The following is a 17,676-nucleotide window of genomic DNA, read 5'->3' as shown; positions in this document are numbered from 1 at the left end:
GCGTACATCAATAACCGCTAACCATCAATAACCTTATCTCCTACTGTATTGATGGCGACAACAAATGTTGACATGTGCTCTAGTAGTATTATGTAATGCTTAAAATTAAGTAGTAGGAAAAGAAGATTATGCGAGTAAGAGCTGACATCTTGTTAGTTAGCATAGAAACATGTATTATCTTAAGCGCGAAAGGATCACGATCATCTCTTCGCTCAGCAATCATCTTACGTACGGACATGGCATCGCGAAGATAACTCTCATATCATTCTATTATTATACTCCCTTTGTTTTATTATGTAAGAGCGTTCTTGACACTAGCGTGGTGTCAAAAAAACTTTTATATTATGAGACGGAGCGAGTACATATCATGATTGGTTGATGGCGAAATAAAAGTATGTGGAGCGTATGCATTCCTAACCCTTGTGCAGAGTCACTTGACATAGGATGGTTTGATGAGGAGAAAGTTCCTTTTGGCACGATTATTTGTGCAGCTTGAAGATGTCTGAAACACAACCACTGACAGACATGATCTTAACACTCAGAATCCAAAGGATCGATGCCTTTTCTTCCTCTTGTTACAAGCCACACCCAATCAACAACACGCAGCCGACAGACACAGACCACAGCACCCTGATTGTTTATCAGTTAGCATCAAGATGACGACGACGATATATATTTTCTCACCAAGAACCTGAACCACCATATCTCTGTCTGTCTGTCTGTGCACCACGGAAACTTCAAGACGCTGCCATGACTCATTTTTTTAGATATTTTGTCGATTCTTAGCAGCTTGTGTTTCTCCAACAACTTGAATCCGCTTACTGTGATGTTGTTGGTGTTAATGCAATTACTGATTGATTGGTTGATTGGTCTGAATGTATGCATCGCTATACATAATCAACTCAGGTAGTGTGATGGTTTAATTGATGGTGTAGGCTTCCCCGGAGTTGAATGCCTGATGCCGACATGATTTCCGTTCCATGCATTTTGCACAAGATACATGTAGCTCCAAGGGAGCCCTACTACCGACATCGGAGAAGTAGATCACAAGTGACCCGATGTTGAGAGTGAACCTAGCTAGTCCTTACAAGCTTGCCCCGTGCATTGATCCTAGCATAGAAGTAGACCACACCCACAATTCGACATGACCTATTTACAAAACACTTCAGCGTACGAATACCTTAGTAAAAAGTCGTCCTATAGGACCCTACTAAAAAAATTCCACAACCACTAAGCATCAATAACCTTATCTGCTATTGTATTGACGGTGACAACAAATCAACAATGCTGACATGTCTCTAGTATTATGTAATGCTTAAAATTAAGTACTCCCTCCATCTCGATGCATTAGGCATCTTACGAAAATCAAATAATCTTAAAATGCAAGGCACATTATAGTAATACTAGTTGCATGCATATCAATTAAACCCTATATATTAATTGAAGGACCAATATATGCAGTTTATGTGACACATTTTTTGGATTTGAAAAGATATCCTAATTAATAGCACGTTTTTAGTTGAGAAAGAAATAGTATGATTGGCTTCTAGGAAAGTTGGTTTCAGTTCAACCTGCATCCCGCTTAGCTCTGTGGCGGACACCCGCATCCCGCCCCGCTTACAACCTGACTCGTTGCAGCACGCTGCTTCCAGGAAAGTTGGTTTCAGTTCAGAGCTCATCTCGATCTCGCAGACAGATATCTGAATCCATAGGATCGATGGTGCTATACCGAAGAAGATGTAGCCGACAAACACAGACACGGACTACAGAACCCTGATTTTGTTTATAAGTTAAGTACATAAACAAGATGAAAACGATATTTTCTCACCAAGAGCCTGAACCTGAAGGACGAATATCTCTGTCTGTCGTGGTTGCGGTTGGTGTTAGCACCACGGAAACCCACGCACATGGAAAACGCCCGCACTTGTTTGGCCTGATTTCTCATCGGATGCAGATGCAATTATTGGTTGATTGATCGGACGGACTCTCATCGTCGCTGCAACTAACGACTCTGCATGCAGAAAACACATGCAAGATCAATCCACTCAGGGTGTGTTTGGTTGCCCGCGTTGCACCTGCATGACATCCTAAATGCAATTTTTAACTTGTTTGGTAAACTGTATGGTCATCTGGGCCTGGCCCAACTGATGCAAAAAGTACCCTCTCAGCCAGGCTGAGAGCTACACTGGATTCAGCCGTTCCTTGGATGCATTCACGAGTTGTGCAAAATGCCTGCACCCACCCCTGCATCCGTCGCCTCCTTCTCCTCCTCCCCGCCGTCGCCTCATTCTCACCCTCGCCGCCGTCACCTCCTTCTCCTCCTCTCCGCCATCGCCTCCTTCTCACCCTCGCCGCCGTCGCCCCCTTCTCACCCTCGCCGTCGTCGCCTCCTTCTCCTCCTCTCCGCCGTCACCTCCTTCTCACCCTCGCCGTCGTCGCCTCCTTCTCCTCCTTGCCGCCGTCGCCTCCTTCTCCTCCTCTCCGCCGCTGTCCCTTTTTGCTGGTTGCCGTCCACAGGAGATAAGGCAGGAGAGGAGCAAAGTTTGATCTGGTGCGGGATCCATGAATTTTTGCACGGGTCACTGGATCTGGTGCGCTTAAGGCCGAGCCGGGCTCGCTCGACGTCGAGCGCTGGCAAGTGGATCCCGCGACGACCGCTGGCAAGTGTCTCGATCCCGCGGTGGTGGGGGGTGCTGGGCTCGCTCGAAGTCGGAGGAAGTTCTGAATTGTTCTAAAGTTTTGACTGAATTTAGTTTACAGCTACATTCTGACCGCTAGTGCCCTGGCTGATGTCTCCTGTGTCTGTTGTTGTATTTGTAAACAAAGATTACCTGTTAATTTTATCTGAAACAAACATGCTTCTTTTGGAACCAATTAACCAAACAATATCTCACTCATCCTGTGGCACCTCATACAACCTACCAAACACATATTTATCCTGGCCAGTCCCACGGCACACGAGCAACCAAACACACATTTCGTATACCATTGCATTAACCCAGCCTGGCCACAATCAGCCAGCTTGCTAGATGCGATGCACCCAAATGTGACCCGGGCAACCAAACACGCCCTTAGATACTGTACTACTAGCATGATGATATCGGGAGTTGAATGCCTGGCGCCGACAGAATTTCAGTTTAATTCCATTTCATCCGTCATCACCATCGATTTTGAACTGAACGTAATGTGGTCGCACGCTAACGGTTTTGCACGATCGCTATCAGGGAAAGAAGCGTTCAACAGGAAAGAAATTCAGACATGACAATGGCATGGCATGGCAGCAGCATTTCTACTTGGATTTGAGAATCACAAACTCACATGTATCTGTTCAGAATTTAGAAAAACAAGAGCCAACATTCAACATTCAACATGTATATATGGATTTCTTCTTCTTCTTCTGTCTCTGATTTTTTACAAGCGGCCGGAGGGACTAAACAACGGACTCACTCATCTCCGCCGGTTTCGAGGGGATGGGGATTGATCGTGAAAACACTCAAACTTAGCGCATCACTGCCTGCCTGAACTCGCCCGAGGCCGGCGGCCGAAGAAGGCCACGCAGAGCACGGCCAGCCCCGTCGCCGGGAGCTTCCCGGCGAGGCCTGCGAGGATGACCGGGACGAACGCCGCGGGGAACCTGCCCCCGCGCCTTTCCGTTCCCACCGACGATTCTGTGCTTGGTTCCAACGGCGCTTCCTCTCTGCCGGTGGAAGTGGAAGGGGCTAGAGAGTAAATTACACATAAGTACCACAATTGGGGCAGAACGTGCAGATTGGTATCAAGATTCCTAATTTTTTCATGTCAGTACCAACTTTGTATCAGACCGTTACAAAAAGAACTAATTCATGTATAAACACGTATTGACGGTGTATCTGACCGACGGGGCCCGTCTGTCAAGTGCTGATGTGGTAGTTTTTTTGCAGGAAACCCCCTTACTTTATACGTAATCACGTAAATATCCTTTATTTCGCAGAAAAAAAATCCAAAGAAAGAATAATTTTTTTTTTTGTAAATTTTCAATTTTGAATCAGACTTTTTTGAGAGTTTCCATCAAATTGGACATTTAAATAAAACAGCTGAAAATCTGGACCAGCGGGAATCGAACACGCGATCGCCTCCACACCCGCGTAGTGACCGACAAATCGGGCCACTCAGTGGCTCGCACTACACAGTGATGCCACATTCTTCTTATACTATGCGTGCTGGGATGGCTACTTGGGCCAAGCGAGGCCTATCTTTTTTTCCTTTTCCTGTTTTAATGACCTGGTGAAGTTTACTACACCTGCAATTTCTTTTTTCCAGAAATTTCAATTAAGTGTTGCTGTGTGTATGATCCAGTGCTCCAAGTGACAAAACGAAAGATTTTCAAATATCTCTTTACATGTTATGGTCATTTTTAAAATTGCGTGATTTTTTTACATTTCAAGGAATTTTGTAAAATGCATGAAACATATTTTTAAACACGTGGTTTTTTAATTGTGTAATTTTGTAATTGTCAAACCGCTTGTCATGAAACAAAAATTCAAACATGAAGATTTTCTGGAATTTTCAAATAATTCTATAAATGGAAACATTTCTTGAAACTCCCAACAAAATTTGAAAACAAGCAGATTTTGCTAAAATTGGTGAACAAATTTTGAAAGGGGAAGATTTTTTGAAACTCCGAAATGTAATTTGAAAATGCGAACATTTTTTAGTTATAGTCTTATTTTCGAAAAGAAAAGGATTTTTTATAATATGGGAACATGTTTTGTAAAATCTCCCAAAAATAGAAAACATGAATTTTTTTTCCAAACCGGAACATTTTTCTAATTCAAAAACAAATTTTAGATAAGCGAACATTTTCAAAAAATGTCCAGCAAAATTTTGATATGATGAATGATTTTTTGGTGAATGTATTTTTTGGTCTGGTGCCTGACATTGAATAATACATATTTGTAACCACAAGAAAATATACATTAATACCGTAATGAAAAAATGTGAAGTTGTATTATCTAAGCACTGGTGCAAGTGTTTGTAAGATATTTTCTTGTTTGTCTTTTTAAGAAGTTGTATTATGAATCTTTGCACAACCTTCTCGGGTACAATAAATATAAGACATTCAGTTCAACACAAGTAGCAAAAAAGTAAGACAAATAAACAAAAACAGGATACTAGACTGGACGTCCTAGTAAACGTGGCCAGCCCATTAAAACAGGAAATGGAAAAAAAGATAGGCCTCGCTTGGCCCAAGTAGCCAGCCTAGCACGCATAGGATAAGAAGGACGTGGCTCCGATTGTAGCGCCAGCCACTGGGTGGCGCGATGTTCCGTTGCTGCGAATGCAAGGAGGTCGTCACTGGTTCGATTTCACTTGCTCTAGATTATTAGCTGTTTTATTTAAATGTCCAATTCGATGGAAACTTTTGAAATAGTCCGTTTCAAATTTGAAAATTTATAAATAAAAATTATTCTTTATTTGGATTTTTTTTCTGCGTAATAAAGGATATTTATGTGATTACGTATAAAGTAAGGGGGTTTCCTGCAAAAAAAACTACCACATCAGCACTTGACAGGCGGGCCCTGTCGGTCAGATACACCGTCAATACGTGTTTATACGCGAATTAGTTCTTTTTGTAACGGTCTGATACAAAGTTGGTACTGACATGAAAAAATTAGGAATCTTGGTATCAATCTGCATACTCGGGGCTAGAATTAGAAAGGCCTCGCTTGTTGTAGTTGGCTCAGGCTGCTTGAGCTCGCCGTCGCTGGAGCCCGAGGCGTCCTTTGCCTTGGGCTTCTTCTTCTGCAGCGTCTTGGAGAGTATTTTCCGCAGCGATCTCTTCGCTTTCGTCTTCGGGGTGGCCGGATCTTCGCTGCCGGAGACGAGCTCGCGCGTCTCGGAGGGCTCACTGCTCTTGTCGGAATCCGAGCAGCTGGATGACCGGGGCACCTCTTCCACCTCCTGAATCGACGATACGGGGCCGCGGACGCCCGAATCGGGCAGTTCCTCCGGGCCAGAGCGTCGTCGACACGCGGACTCGATCCAGAGCAGCAACAGCGAGGCGACGGCGAAGGCCGCGACGGTCCCCTCGCTCCACACGGCGAGGAGCGCGAGCGCCACGGCGCCTCCGAGCGCGAGGAGTTGCGGGCGGGGCCGGAGGAAGGCGGCGCCTTTGGGCCGCGCCACCGGGGCCGAGGAGCCCGGCTCTACGGCCACCGGCGAGGAAGGCTCGGGCGAAGGCGGCAGCGAAGGGGTCTCCCCCGCTACAACCATCGGGGTCTCGACCGGAGACAGGGGCAGCGCCGGAGGGGCGGTGGGGCGGCGCGGCTTGCGGGGCTTCGTGAGGCGGGCATGGTTCTTGACGAGGAGGTCGGCGAGGGAGGTGGGGAAGCCGGTCTGGACCGGGACGCGGGAGGGAGACCGGAGGGTGGCGAGCAGGCGGCCGAGGGAGGGGCGCTTGAGCGGACCGGGCATCGCCGGCGGCGAGCATGCAGGAGGAGAGGAGGCGGCCGAGCTGCCGGAGTGTGGAGTGGGAGGTGGTCTCTTTTGGCTTTGGCTTTGGCTTTATGGGAAGTGAGGGAGGGCCTCAATTCTTGTTTACTCTGGCTTTGGAGTTCGTGAGCTGATAACAAGGAAACCGTCGCTAATAAGTGCAAACATTTACACACTCTTTGATTTCCAGGTGTGAAACACGCTTTCTCCGTTTTTAAATATAATTTTAAAAAAATCATGAAAAACTACGTACCGATATATATAGACATATCTTAAAATATATAATTATTTATTTTATTTAATCTATAGTGAATTTAGGTAGCGGTTGTAAATTTTAGTAGGCAATTTAGTTAAAACGGAAAATCTATACCAGATTTTTCGGCGGTGTGAAACCTTTAGCATGAAACCTATGTTTTGTGGTGCTACGATTTGCAGCTATGAACACATTTAGGTTGACAGAAACCTTTAGCATGAAACCTATGTTTTGTGGTGCTACGATTTGCAGCTATGAACACATGGTGAAGTACTTTTAGGTTTGTCAATAGGTTGATTTTCGTAAGAAACCTCGTTGGATAGTGAGAAAATGTTGTGGACGAAGAAGGTCGACAATTTCACATGCATACGGTTGTTATAACAGATAAAACAGAGGCAATGATATAGTTTTTATACACATATTGTATGAACAGGAGCAAGTCTAAATATTATGAGGTGAAAAAAAGTTGTCCCATTTATATAGTCATATGGCCGATTATGTCACATTCGCTTTAATTAATTGATGGGGACAAGGTTAACATGCAACGCTTAAAAAATAAAAAATGTTCCTCTCAATCTTAACAAGATAAGGTATCAAGCCAAACCATAACAATTATTGAAAAAGAAATGCTTTGACATTCTCAATATAGGATGAAAACTTTGCCACAAATATATAAAACCAAACCATCCGTGCTGGTTCTCTGAGGCTTAGCACAAACACTTCCCGAGTTTCTGCTACAATAAGACTTGCTCAATTCTGGACTTTGGTGAGGAAGGGCCGATGATGACGGGCATACGGTTCATTCGGCTTCCTCCGATGCTTGTAGTCGTTGCTAAATCGTCCTTTCATAGGGTTGTAATTTTTTTTTTACTTATAAAGATCTTTGTATTTTCATATTATTAATACTTCCTCCCTACCTCCATCTGATTTTGTCTTAATACTACTCTATATTGCTGTGAAATTTTAATGATAGAATTGTTCAATTCCCCTGTGCATCCTGTTAAGTACACGTACCAGGGCGAGTCGTATTCAGTATTTGTTAGATGTCTGGTTGGCCAAGACTTGTCCCGTCGCCCAGCCCAGGGGCACCAGCAGGCAGTGTTGGTGTTGCATCCATGTCCAAAATCAATACCGCGTGTTACATCATTCTTATATCATACTCCCTCCGTTCCTAAATACGGAGTATAAGTCTTTTAAGAGGTTCCACTAGGGGGACTACATACAGATGTATATAGACATACTTTAGAGTATAGATTCAATCATTTTGCATCGTATGTAGCCCTCTAGTGAAATCTTTAAAAAGACTTATATTTAGGAATAGAGGGAGTAGAAAAGACAAAACGATGGTTTCAAAATGATTTTTAGCAAGAGGAGGCGGAATGAAACGAGTGATGCTTCGAACTGCTCGTGCCAAATATTGTTCTGTCGCATTCAGCCGGCAACAAAAGAAAAAAACTAATGCATTTATTAGAAGAAGAAAAAGGACGTGCACATACAGCACTCAAAATAAAACCCGAGCTCATGTGCTCTTGCATGAACAATAAATTTGAAAAGAAATATTTTCTTTACATACTGTTCATTTGGGAGCCAAAATGCGCGGAAAATATCAGGTGCTCGCCCACACCACAAATGCTCTTATGCTCCGTCATGTGGAAACGAAATTTAATTTCTTTAAAAAATTCCGAAAATATTAAGACATTTTATACAATCTCTAATATTTAAATTTAAATTTAAGATACATGTTATGAAATATAAGGGAAAAATCCATATGAATAGTGCTAGAAAAATGCAAAGCAAAAGGCATGCACTATTCACATCCTGATTTGTCTTTTTTGTTTCTCCATGTGTGTTCCGAATTTAGATTTGATTGTTTACGGATTGTAGACACATATCTTGTGAACAGTCACACTTTTTAAAAAGGATCTTAAGAAAACAAACTATTTATTTTAAATGTTGGAACCCTTTAAGGTGTGGAAGTACAGGACATGCACTCGCCAAAATGCTACATTATACTACTGTAAGTAGTATAATCGTTTCACTTGTCAAGAAAATCTTATTGGGAGAGATAGTATTGCGTGAAAACTAAATTACAATGCTTTTCTTTTTAATGAAAATCATGTTGGGAAGTTGTAAAAAAAATCGCAAAAGCATATTGTTTGTTACAGAGGTGACGTTTGATAAACCTGTGGGTTGAAGTTCAAACTCATATTCATTTGGGACGTAAGAAAAAAAAAAGATGAACAACAGAGTTGTACTGTTTGACATTATTTATTGTGAACCTGTTTCTCGTAATTCCAAAATGAATGTGATGTTAATTAAACAAGAAATTATATATATTTTTGTAGAATATCGCCTCTTCAACTTACAATTTTATTTCACGATTTGAAGAAACCTGAAACATAGTGTGGAATTTGCAGTCAGTTTGTTACAAACCGTGAAAAGGGGCACGGAGGCGAGGATCAATCCATCCAGAGACCAACCACACGATCCTTCCCAGTATCAAATACTGGCAATGCAATATAGTCATCAAACATTATATGGAAGTATACACATATTTTTTATATGCAATAATGTAAATAACATTGGAAATTCAATACCACCACATATTTTTTATGTGCAATAATATAAATAACGTTGGAAATTCAATACCACCAAATTCAAATTACGAATACATGAAAATAAGATATAACCACATGCAAACAAGAATGTCCTCGACATTATTACAACCCCATAGATGTGTACTGAGCGAGCATACAAAGTGTCCCGGTAAAACGCTCGGATTAATAACTATTATAAACCTTAAACTTGACCAAATTCTGTAGACGCGCTTCATTCCCCACCATCAGCAGCAGTTTGTTTCCCAAGCATCAGAGTACCGCGAGTTACTTCATTCATGGAAACAAAGAGTACACAAATCAGCTCTATGACAAGACAAATAGTGAATAGATCAAACTAGGAATGCTACGGAATGCAGTTGCATTCAACTTGCAGTCAATTAGGCTATATGATCTTTGCTTGCGGCATCTCTAACTATTCGGTTAGCGTCTTTCACTTAATGAATCACGCGTTTTTCAAAGCATTACTCTTCCTCTACCATTTCAAACAGCAACGGGGAAAAATCTTCATGTTAATCATCACACACTAAGATATGGTGCTAGAATAAAACAAGATACAATTTAAGGGGAGGAATCAGCACAAGCTAAGCTTCATTTTATTCACTGTTAAATATCAACGTTTACTCATTTCAATGCAAAAAAAAGAAAGAATTAACAATCACTCCATTCATATCCTATAGCTAAATCAGGACATCCAATTTCGACTAAATTATCGCAATGCGAAGCCAAAAAATTTCATGAGAACAGCCTTCTTGTGGCATCTCATTCCAATGGATTGTTCTCAGGTGGACCCCAAGCACATGTTCTGTACTGCAGTATCGTTTCTTACCAGTTCTGACATGGCACTGGACAATTGTCATGTACTCCACATTTAATTGAGAGTGAAGTTCAGTAGGTAAATAGATTCAAGTGTTTGATTGGTTTCTTGGAAATAATGATACACTTAAGGCACTACAACAATCCTCAAGTTAGCAAGGGAGAACTTAGTACATGACCGACAGAAAAGGCTAGATAATTGATTTCACATCAGTATATCACTACAATGTTAATTCTCCTCGGTTACCTAACATTCTAAGGAAATTCATTGTCACATTGGCCTCAGTAGTTAACAATCGCAAGTCTTGCAGATTTGGCAAGTTTTTTTTTTATCTTAACGGTTGCAGCTTGTACAAGTAATCACAGGACATGGCATTAATTTGATGCTACAATGTATATAATTACCTGGCATAGTAGTCCCATTCAGGCAGCTGGAGTTGAGATCCTACAAGGAAAATAGTTGAGCCACAAGTCGGTGCTCCTTTCAGTTTCAATCATAGCCATTGCTTGTACTTGGTTGTTGGCCATGTCAACAGCGAGAAGACATGCCTTTGGGTGCCTGACTTTGACGCTGGTGATGAGGTAAACAACAGTGCCTTGACCATTCAGGCTGACAACAGGCTGATATGTCCAGAGATTTTGCAGGTTTCTCTCTGTAGCCTCACATGCACTGTTGTCAGTCTTACGCAGCAGCATTCCACAGCGAAGCAATCCGGACCGCATTGCTGTGTCGATTCGGATGTTGGATGCATTGACGGTGAAGTCGGTTTTCCAATCGTCAGGATCCCCAGTGATGTCGCAGTTGGTATATGTGGTGAGTGTCCAGTCATCAACTCTGATGTTGGGGCCCCCGGTTTCAGGGTCTTTACCAGGAAGACGATCGCCGGAGGGTTCCAGCTCGACAAACTTGAGGCAATCCCCCAAGACAGAAACACTTCGGTAAGGCTTTGGACAGCACTCAAGCGCATGGCCGCCATGGCTTTCCAGCCTTACCGGCAGCGGCACGAAGCGGAGTTTGTTGTCGTCGTCAGGGAGCTCGTCGTAGAGCAGTATTCCGTTCCAGAGATCAACCCAGCCAATGGCTCCCCTGCTCCCGATGGTGATGACCGAGCTGGTAACATGCCCAAAATGGCGGCGGCCAGGGGGTAGCGGCTCCGGGAAGGGTGTCTGGGGCGGGTCCACTAGCACCTCCCTGGAGGTCCAATACCAGTCCTCGGACTTGAAGAGGTAGAGCACGAATTTGAAATACGAGGGTTGAGTCAGCGCAGCGATGGTGAAGTCGTCGTCGCGGGGGAGGAGACCAACGTCATCGTCTCTGAACAAGTGAGGGTAAGGGTGAGGGAGGAGCTTGAGCAACGGACCTGTGGAGGTAGCCAGCTGGTAGATGAAGTAGTCGCTCATCTTGTATGTGGGTCGTGTGGAGATGGAGCCGATGGCGACGCGGAGGAGAAAAACGCAGTCCGCCGCGCAAAGGATCTTGGGTTCATGGAGGAATTCATGGCCGGGATGCATCCACTTGACGTGCACGGAGAGACGGGATGGGATCGGCGGGGATGCAGGCCATAGGGAAACCCCGATGTGGTTGCTTGTGTTCGTGAACTCTTCGGCCGTGCTGCCGTTGGTGTCGTCGTCGATGTAGGCCTTGGAATCGACGAGGACCCAAGAGCAGGCGGCCGCCATGGAATGGAAACCCTAGCAGGAAGCCAAGATTTGGATTTGGATTTCTCTTAGGTTGGGGATGGGTGGGCGGTGGGGGGCAACAAGAAAAAGACAGCGCGACAAGCTGGTGGGAGGAAACCTAAGGCTGTTTGGTTCCCAGCCTAAGGTTGCCACGCCTAACCTTAGTCATGCCACAATACCATAGGCATGTGTTTGGTTCATTGCCATACTTGTGGCTTGCCACACTTTTCTAGTTATATGGTCCGCATGTCATACACTTAGTTTTTTGCCAAATCTTACCACATTTATGGTATTCATTTTGTTAGCCACACTTTTTGTGACAGCCACACTTTTACCTAAGGTTAGTTGTGACAAAGTTAGTCATGAACCAAACATGCCCTAACTATCCCTAGCCTAAGTAAGCATACACCTCCAGTGCAAAGCTGGTCAAACGGGCCGCCTCGGCCCACTGCAATCGTACCATGGCACGATTAAGCCGGGCCGGCCCGTGGCTGTGATATGAGCCGGCACGCTGCCACGTTAGTAACAGAATTTCCTATTTTCTGTGAAATACCTCGGAAAACAAAGGTAAAAAAAGACAGTAAATTGAAAATTTCGGTAAAGTGTTATGTGGGACAAATCTATAGTTTTACTAGCCATATCCGCGCCATGCCCCATCGATACATAGTGTTTATAGTGGCATCTTTATTGTACGAAATAGACTTCAAATTGAACTAAACGGATTTACTAATTCTCATCTACGTGAAAATTAACAAAGTCTCATCTAACTTTCACACATCATTTAAATAATCAACAAAGTATATAAAAAAACTGCATGCATCTTCAAAAAAATTAAATGGCATATGAATTAGATGTGACTTGGTTAAGTCTCATCTAGATGAGCGCTAGACACACCTCTGAACTAAAATAATTGTGTCGGTAAAGTTGTATTTAAAAAAAATGCATAGAAGCAAATTGAGAAGGATGCATTCATTTTCACGATGCGGGGTGCATCTTAGACAAAAGAAAATGAACGTTGACACTTTTTTAATAAGATTAAACATCATACATTCCATTAATTTATAACCTATATCGTTCTACTTCTATTTCTGATCTACATCATTCAAGTGATGACTCATAAAAATAAGACAATGTTAGGCATATTTAATTTAGAGTCATAACATTCTCAAATTAATATAAAATAGCATATCATAAAACATGAATAAAATATCTCGTTGGTTTAATTTTATCCAGAACAATGACATATTTTGGAAAAAAAAATAGTGCAAAAACATGGAACATGAACATAAAATGCACCAAAAATAGAAAGGAAATATGCAAGAGATGTTTTTGCCCACAGTCCAGTAGAGCTTTTTTTCTAAGGGTAAAAGTCCAGTGTCTGAAAGCAAAAATATAAATCATTTCTACTAGGCTGAGACAACTTGGGACGGAGCCCATGGCTAGAAGTGGCACATTAGAGCAACTCCAACGGAACGATTTAAACGGACGCACGCTTTGTTCGCTTTTTGTCCATTTGGGTTGGCCAGGCGGACGCGCGCGTCCGGTTTTTCAATTGGGTCGGTAATGACGCCCAACGAAAAGCCGACCCATTTATGATGACGTGGCAAAAACTGAGGCATAATCATAATTAAACATAAAATTGTCGGTCAAACATCGGCCAAAGTCCACTTAAACATAAATTTAAAATATAAAACTCTAAATAAATAAATGTCCGCTCGCACGCTGCCCTATACCACCTTGCCCTTGCCCTTGTCGTCATCGCTCTCGCCATCGATGAGGTCAATGAATACGGAGGTGAGGCCCAGCCCAACCGAAAACGGCTTGATAGGTTGCCAGGGCTGCCTCCTCTGGTGTCTGTACTCGGGCGTCCGCTATTGCGCCAGTGTGAGCTGCACACCTCCTCGTCGTGCGCCCGCTGTGACCGTGAAACCGTCAGCATCGGGATCCGATGCGGATCGAGGTGCCAGTGGTGCGGCATCGTCACGTCGGGGTAAGGCAGCGGCTGCCTGTACTCCCAGTGCCACCTCGCTTGGTGCAACGGGATGTGCATACTCCACCGACCTGAGCGGTCACGCGCCGGTGGTGAAGTAGGAGGGGGAGGAGGAGCACGTGAGGATGAGGCGTTAGGCCGAATGCTAGGGTTTCGGGTGTCACCGGCGAGGAAGCACGAAGGGGGTGGTGAGGGACAGATGTGGATGGAAGTGGACGAGCCCCCTCCCCCCCCCCCCCCCCCCCCCCCCCCGCGCACGCGTGGGTTAAAAAACAACGCTTCCACTGGTTGACTAGTGGGCTTGGTGTCGATGGTCGTCATAAATTAGACGACGGGCGGTAGTTGGATGGCCACCAAGTGGGACCGCGGCGGACATCGAGGAGACGCGCGGCACGTCCGCTTCGCGTCCGCACCGACACATTTCAGACGCAAATTTAGGTCGAAAGTGGATCGACGTGGATGCAAAGCGGACACCTTTTGAAAATGGATCGGTATGTTGGGTCGGTGTTTTTGTCCGTACGAAGTCAAATGGATATTAACGAATAAAATGAGTCACCCTCAACATCGGACGGTTCATGTTGTCAGCAGATTGGATAAAAAATGCCGCCTTTGCTAAGCCTAGCTCATTTCTCTATGTTTTACGGTAGCATGGTAGAGGATGTGCTCGTCGAATAAGCATGTCGTGGACCGAGTCCGACGCGCTCTTCCGTCACACATGGCTAGTGGCAGCGCACTCATGCATGCATGGCGTCAAGGGGCATGAGATCTGTGTCGTGTAGTTCCAATTGGGATGACGACAACGAGACCGATCTGAAGGCCGAGCAAGCTTTCGTGGACGGCGGTGGTCGTTGCGGCCATCTTCGTTTGATATACTCCCTCCATACTATAATATATAACGTTTTAGCAGTTTATTTAAGCTCCTAAAACATCATATATTATGCTACAGAGATAGTATAATCCAAGCATAGTCGCTAAGCATTTCAGCTAATATTTTGTTAAGATGAATAACTAAATGGAAAGTAGACATACAAAAATATCATATAGTTGCTAAGTATTTCATCTAATATTGTGTCAAAATGGAAAACTCAATATTTTCATTTGAAATAGGAAGTTCCATGCGCTTCACTAGTGGGCCAAAGAACCAAAATTCAATGTAAACATCTTTTTGTCTTCTTGCCTAAGTTTCATATAACTCAACCCCGCTTTCCAGAAAAGAGGTATTGAGCATGTCATGACATTGTTAAGATTTCATAAAGACCCTTATGGCCAATACCCCAGTTGGTCTTGTACATATGACCTGCAATTAGAATAGCAATAGCTAAATGATGGTGCACAATATTGGTCAGCGAGAGACCACCGGTTACTGGGTCTAGTCCTCCGTGAAAAGTCACAAATTCAGCGTATTTGGACTAATTTAAAGTGAAAATGGGGTTGCTCCTTCGGCAAAACTAGGATAAAGTTGAGCCAGGTTTAAGATAAATTCATAAGGAAAGTGGTATCTCTTTAGGATCGGCCCAAGCGTCAAGAAATTGGTTGACTTGTACATCCACCGCCTATACCTACCATTTAGGTGGCACTAGTGAGATCGAACTAAGGTAAGGAACTTTGTGTCGCTGCACCTGCTCCACTCCGCTGGGTCTTTTGAACTAAACTTTGGTGCCTTCCCACGCGCGAAAGGCATGGGCGTTGTGTCCTCGGTCAATTTTGGGGCGAGGGGGGGGGGGGGGAGAGAAAGCAGAAGAATAATTCATTTGGATCGACGATCCATTTCGTGAATCAATAGAATGTCTCTCTATCCATATCTATTATATCTTTATATGACGGGCCATAAAAAAGATGTCTTTATTTTATGGCATGTGGGATGATCGCGCCTAGTAGCCACATATCAGTTGCGCTCAATTTCTGATATTGACGGGGCACTAGTTGTCGGTTAAAAGAAGATCAATAGAGATAGTTGAAGGCATGCGGACCAAATATAACAATAATAACAATATATTATATCTACTAAGCTAGCCTGCCTGAGGTGAATTCCCTGTTCTAGCGGTGACTCTTTCCTTTATTGACACGTGTGTTTGGTTTTCTTCTGGTCCACTACCGATTTTTCCACCGGTTCGATTGGGCGTTGTAGTCTCCGGCCCACTGCTTTGACCTCTGATGTGCTTCTCTGCCCCTCAATTCTTTCCACGTATCACCTGTTTCGACCCATCTAGAAAACTACAGCCAATTTCTCCTCTAGCCACCTCCTCCTCTCCAAATCTCTCTCTCTCTCTCTCTCTCTCTCTCTCTCTCTCGGACCATGGGATGGCGGCAGCGGGGCGGCGCATCAGCGGTGATGGCGTACAAGCTAGGGGATGAGGTGTTGGTCGGAAGAACCAGCAGTCGCAGGGGCGATGATCATGTGCAGCCGGCTCCGCGAGAGATTAGGCGGAAGCACCTTTCTGGGACGACATGGATGAGCTCATGCGGCTTCCTTGGCTCGGCCTGCTGGAGGCGTTCATCACTGGCGCTGGCACTGGCCACGTTGTGCGGCCTCCCTTCCATTGCCGTCCTTGGCTTTGGAGTTGTCAAGGATGGGCATGGTGAGCAGTGGCATGCTCAATCGGTTTGCTGGAGCATGACCAGAGAAGTGATTGGCACGTGGATCTTAGATGCAGGTGCCTAGCCCCTGTCTCTTGTTTCTGAATCAGTTTTCCCATTTTGATGCCTGACGTTGATGTGCAGAGGTAAGAGGTAATCTCCCTCACTTTACAACACATATCTTTTTCACTATTATACTTTTAATTAGTTGGGATTCATACAGTATAATCTTCCTCATTTTGCATCATAGGTCTTTTTACTTACCGCTTCTATTTTCTATCATTGTATTAAATGATTGTAATTCTTATTTGTTGTAGAAGAACCTGTTGTGCATGAAGTGCAGATGTTCAAAGTTTCAGTACATCAGCTTCATTTTGGTAGCAAAGTTTTCTTTAAGTCAGATTTGGTTAGAATGGTCCAGTAATTCATCATCTCTCAGCACTGCGTACAAAAATTCAGGTAATGGACTTAGGTGGCTCTCTTTCTTATTCTTGTGGCTGTTTGACTAATTTGTTTGGATGACCTCTTTACATGACTTTTAGATTGAGCCCATTTGTACCTGTCAATCTTATATTGTTCCAGGTCTTCCTTACTCTTTCATGCATATCTCCTACGAACTAGAGCAGACAGTTCTGCTGTCCGAACAAGCGGCACTCATGATACAATAGATAAAAGATTCTGGTTTCCGGATCTTTGGCTACATATACTGGCTAACTATGGATCCAGTTTATCTGTATACTTTATTTTGTTTTGAGCTTACAAACTGAAGGCCAGTTGGCCACTGATCTTCTTCCATTTTTGCATGCTCTTGCATCTTTCTTTATACATCAACTTCTTTTTCCAAGCCATCAGCTGCAAACAGTTGACTGAAACGGATGCTGAACATCTTTCGTTTTCTTCATTTTCTGAAATTGTTAGCAGTCATATATAGTCTTTGGACCAAATAACAAAGCCAGTACACATAATTAAAAGGTAATAGAAAGTTCTTGGCCTTTTCCTTCTCTGCTCCTCACTTCTTTGTGACAATATCATCCTAACTTGACCAAACTACACTCTACTAAGGAACATATAGGCCTAAAAGCTCTATAGATATACTTTGACAAATTTTCTCATACATATACTTCAACAAATTTTCTCATACATATTGTATGAGTGCTTTCAGCACATCTTAGAGTCCTGTCAAATATTTCTATTGTTGACTAGAGATACCAATTTATAATCTCTTGAATAACTCTTTTCATACATATTATGCAGTCCGCTTTAGGTACATTCTA

At 43.6% G+C, this 17,676-nt stretch overlaps 2 protein-coding genes across 2 annotated transcripts; both read right to left on the bottom strand.

The window, feature by feature from the left end:
- Positions 1 to 479: 479 nt before the first annotated feature.
- On the bottom strand, positions 480 to 6,453 carry LOC123424844 (nascent polypeptide-associated complex subunit alpha, muscle-specific form-like). The gene is made up of 8 exons (XM_045108540.1): positions 5,679 to 6,453; positions 3,529 to 3,719; positions 3,319 to 3,324; positions 2,584 to 2,731; positions 1,908 to 2,011; positions 1,572 to 1,763; positions 622 to 691; positions 480 to 502 (listed from the first exon to the last, which is right to left on the bottom strand). Exons 1-8 carry the CDS (start codon positions 6,451 to 6,453, stop codon positions 480 to 482), a joined length of 1,509 nt encoding a protein of 502 aa, XP_044964475.1.
- A 2,967-nt stretch (positions 6,454 to 9,420) lies between these two features.
- Positions 9,421 to 11,864, bottom strand: LOC123429109. The gene is made up of 2 exons (XM_045113175.1): positions 10,561 to 11,864; positions 9,421 to 9,609 (listed from the first exon to the last, which is right to left on the bottom strand). The coding sequence occupies exon 1, from the start codon at positions 11,833 to 11,835 to the stop codon at positions 10,579 to 10,581; it is 1,257 nt and encodes a 418-aa protein (XP_044969110.1). The 5' UTR covers positions 11,836 to 11,864; the 3' UTR covers positions 9,421 to 9,609; positions 10,561 to 10,578.
- Between the last annotated feature and the right edge of the window lie 5,812 nt (positions 11,865 to 17,676).

Source organism: Hordeum vulgare, chromosome 2H (assembly GCF_904849725.1).
Source record: "Hordeum vulgare subsp. vulgare chromosome 2H, MorexV3_pseudomolecules_assembly, whole genome shotgun sequence".
NCBI lineage: Eukaryota > Viridiplantae > Streptophyta > Magnoliopsida > Poales > Poaceae > Hordeum > Hordeum vulgare.
The sequence above is the reverse complement of the archived record's forward strand: the minus strand, read 5'-3'. Positions and strand labels throughout refer to the sequence as shown.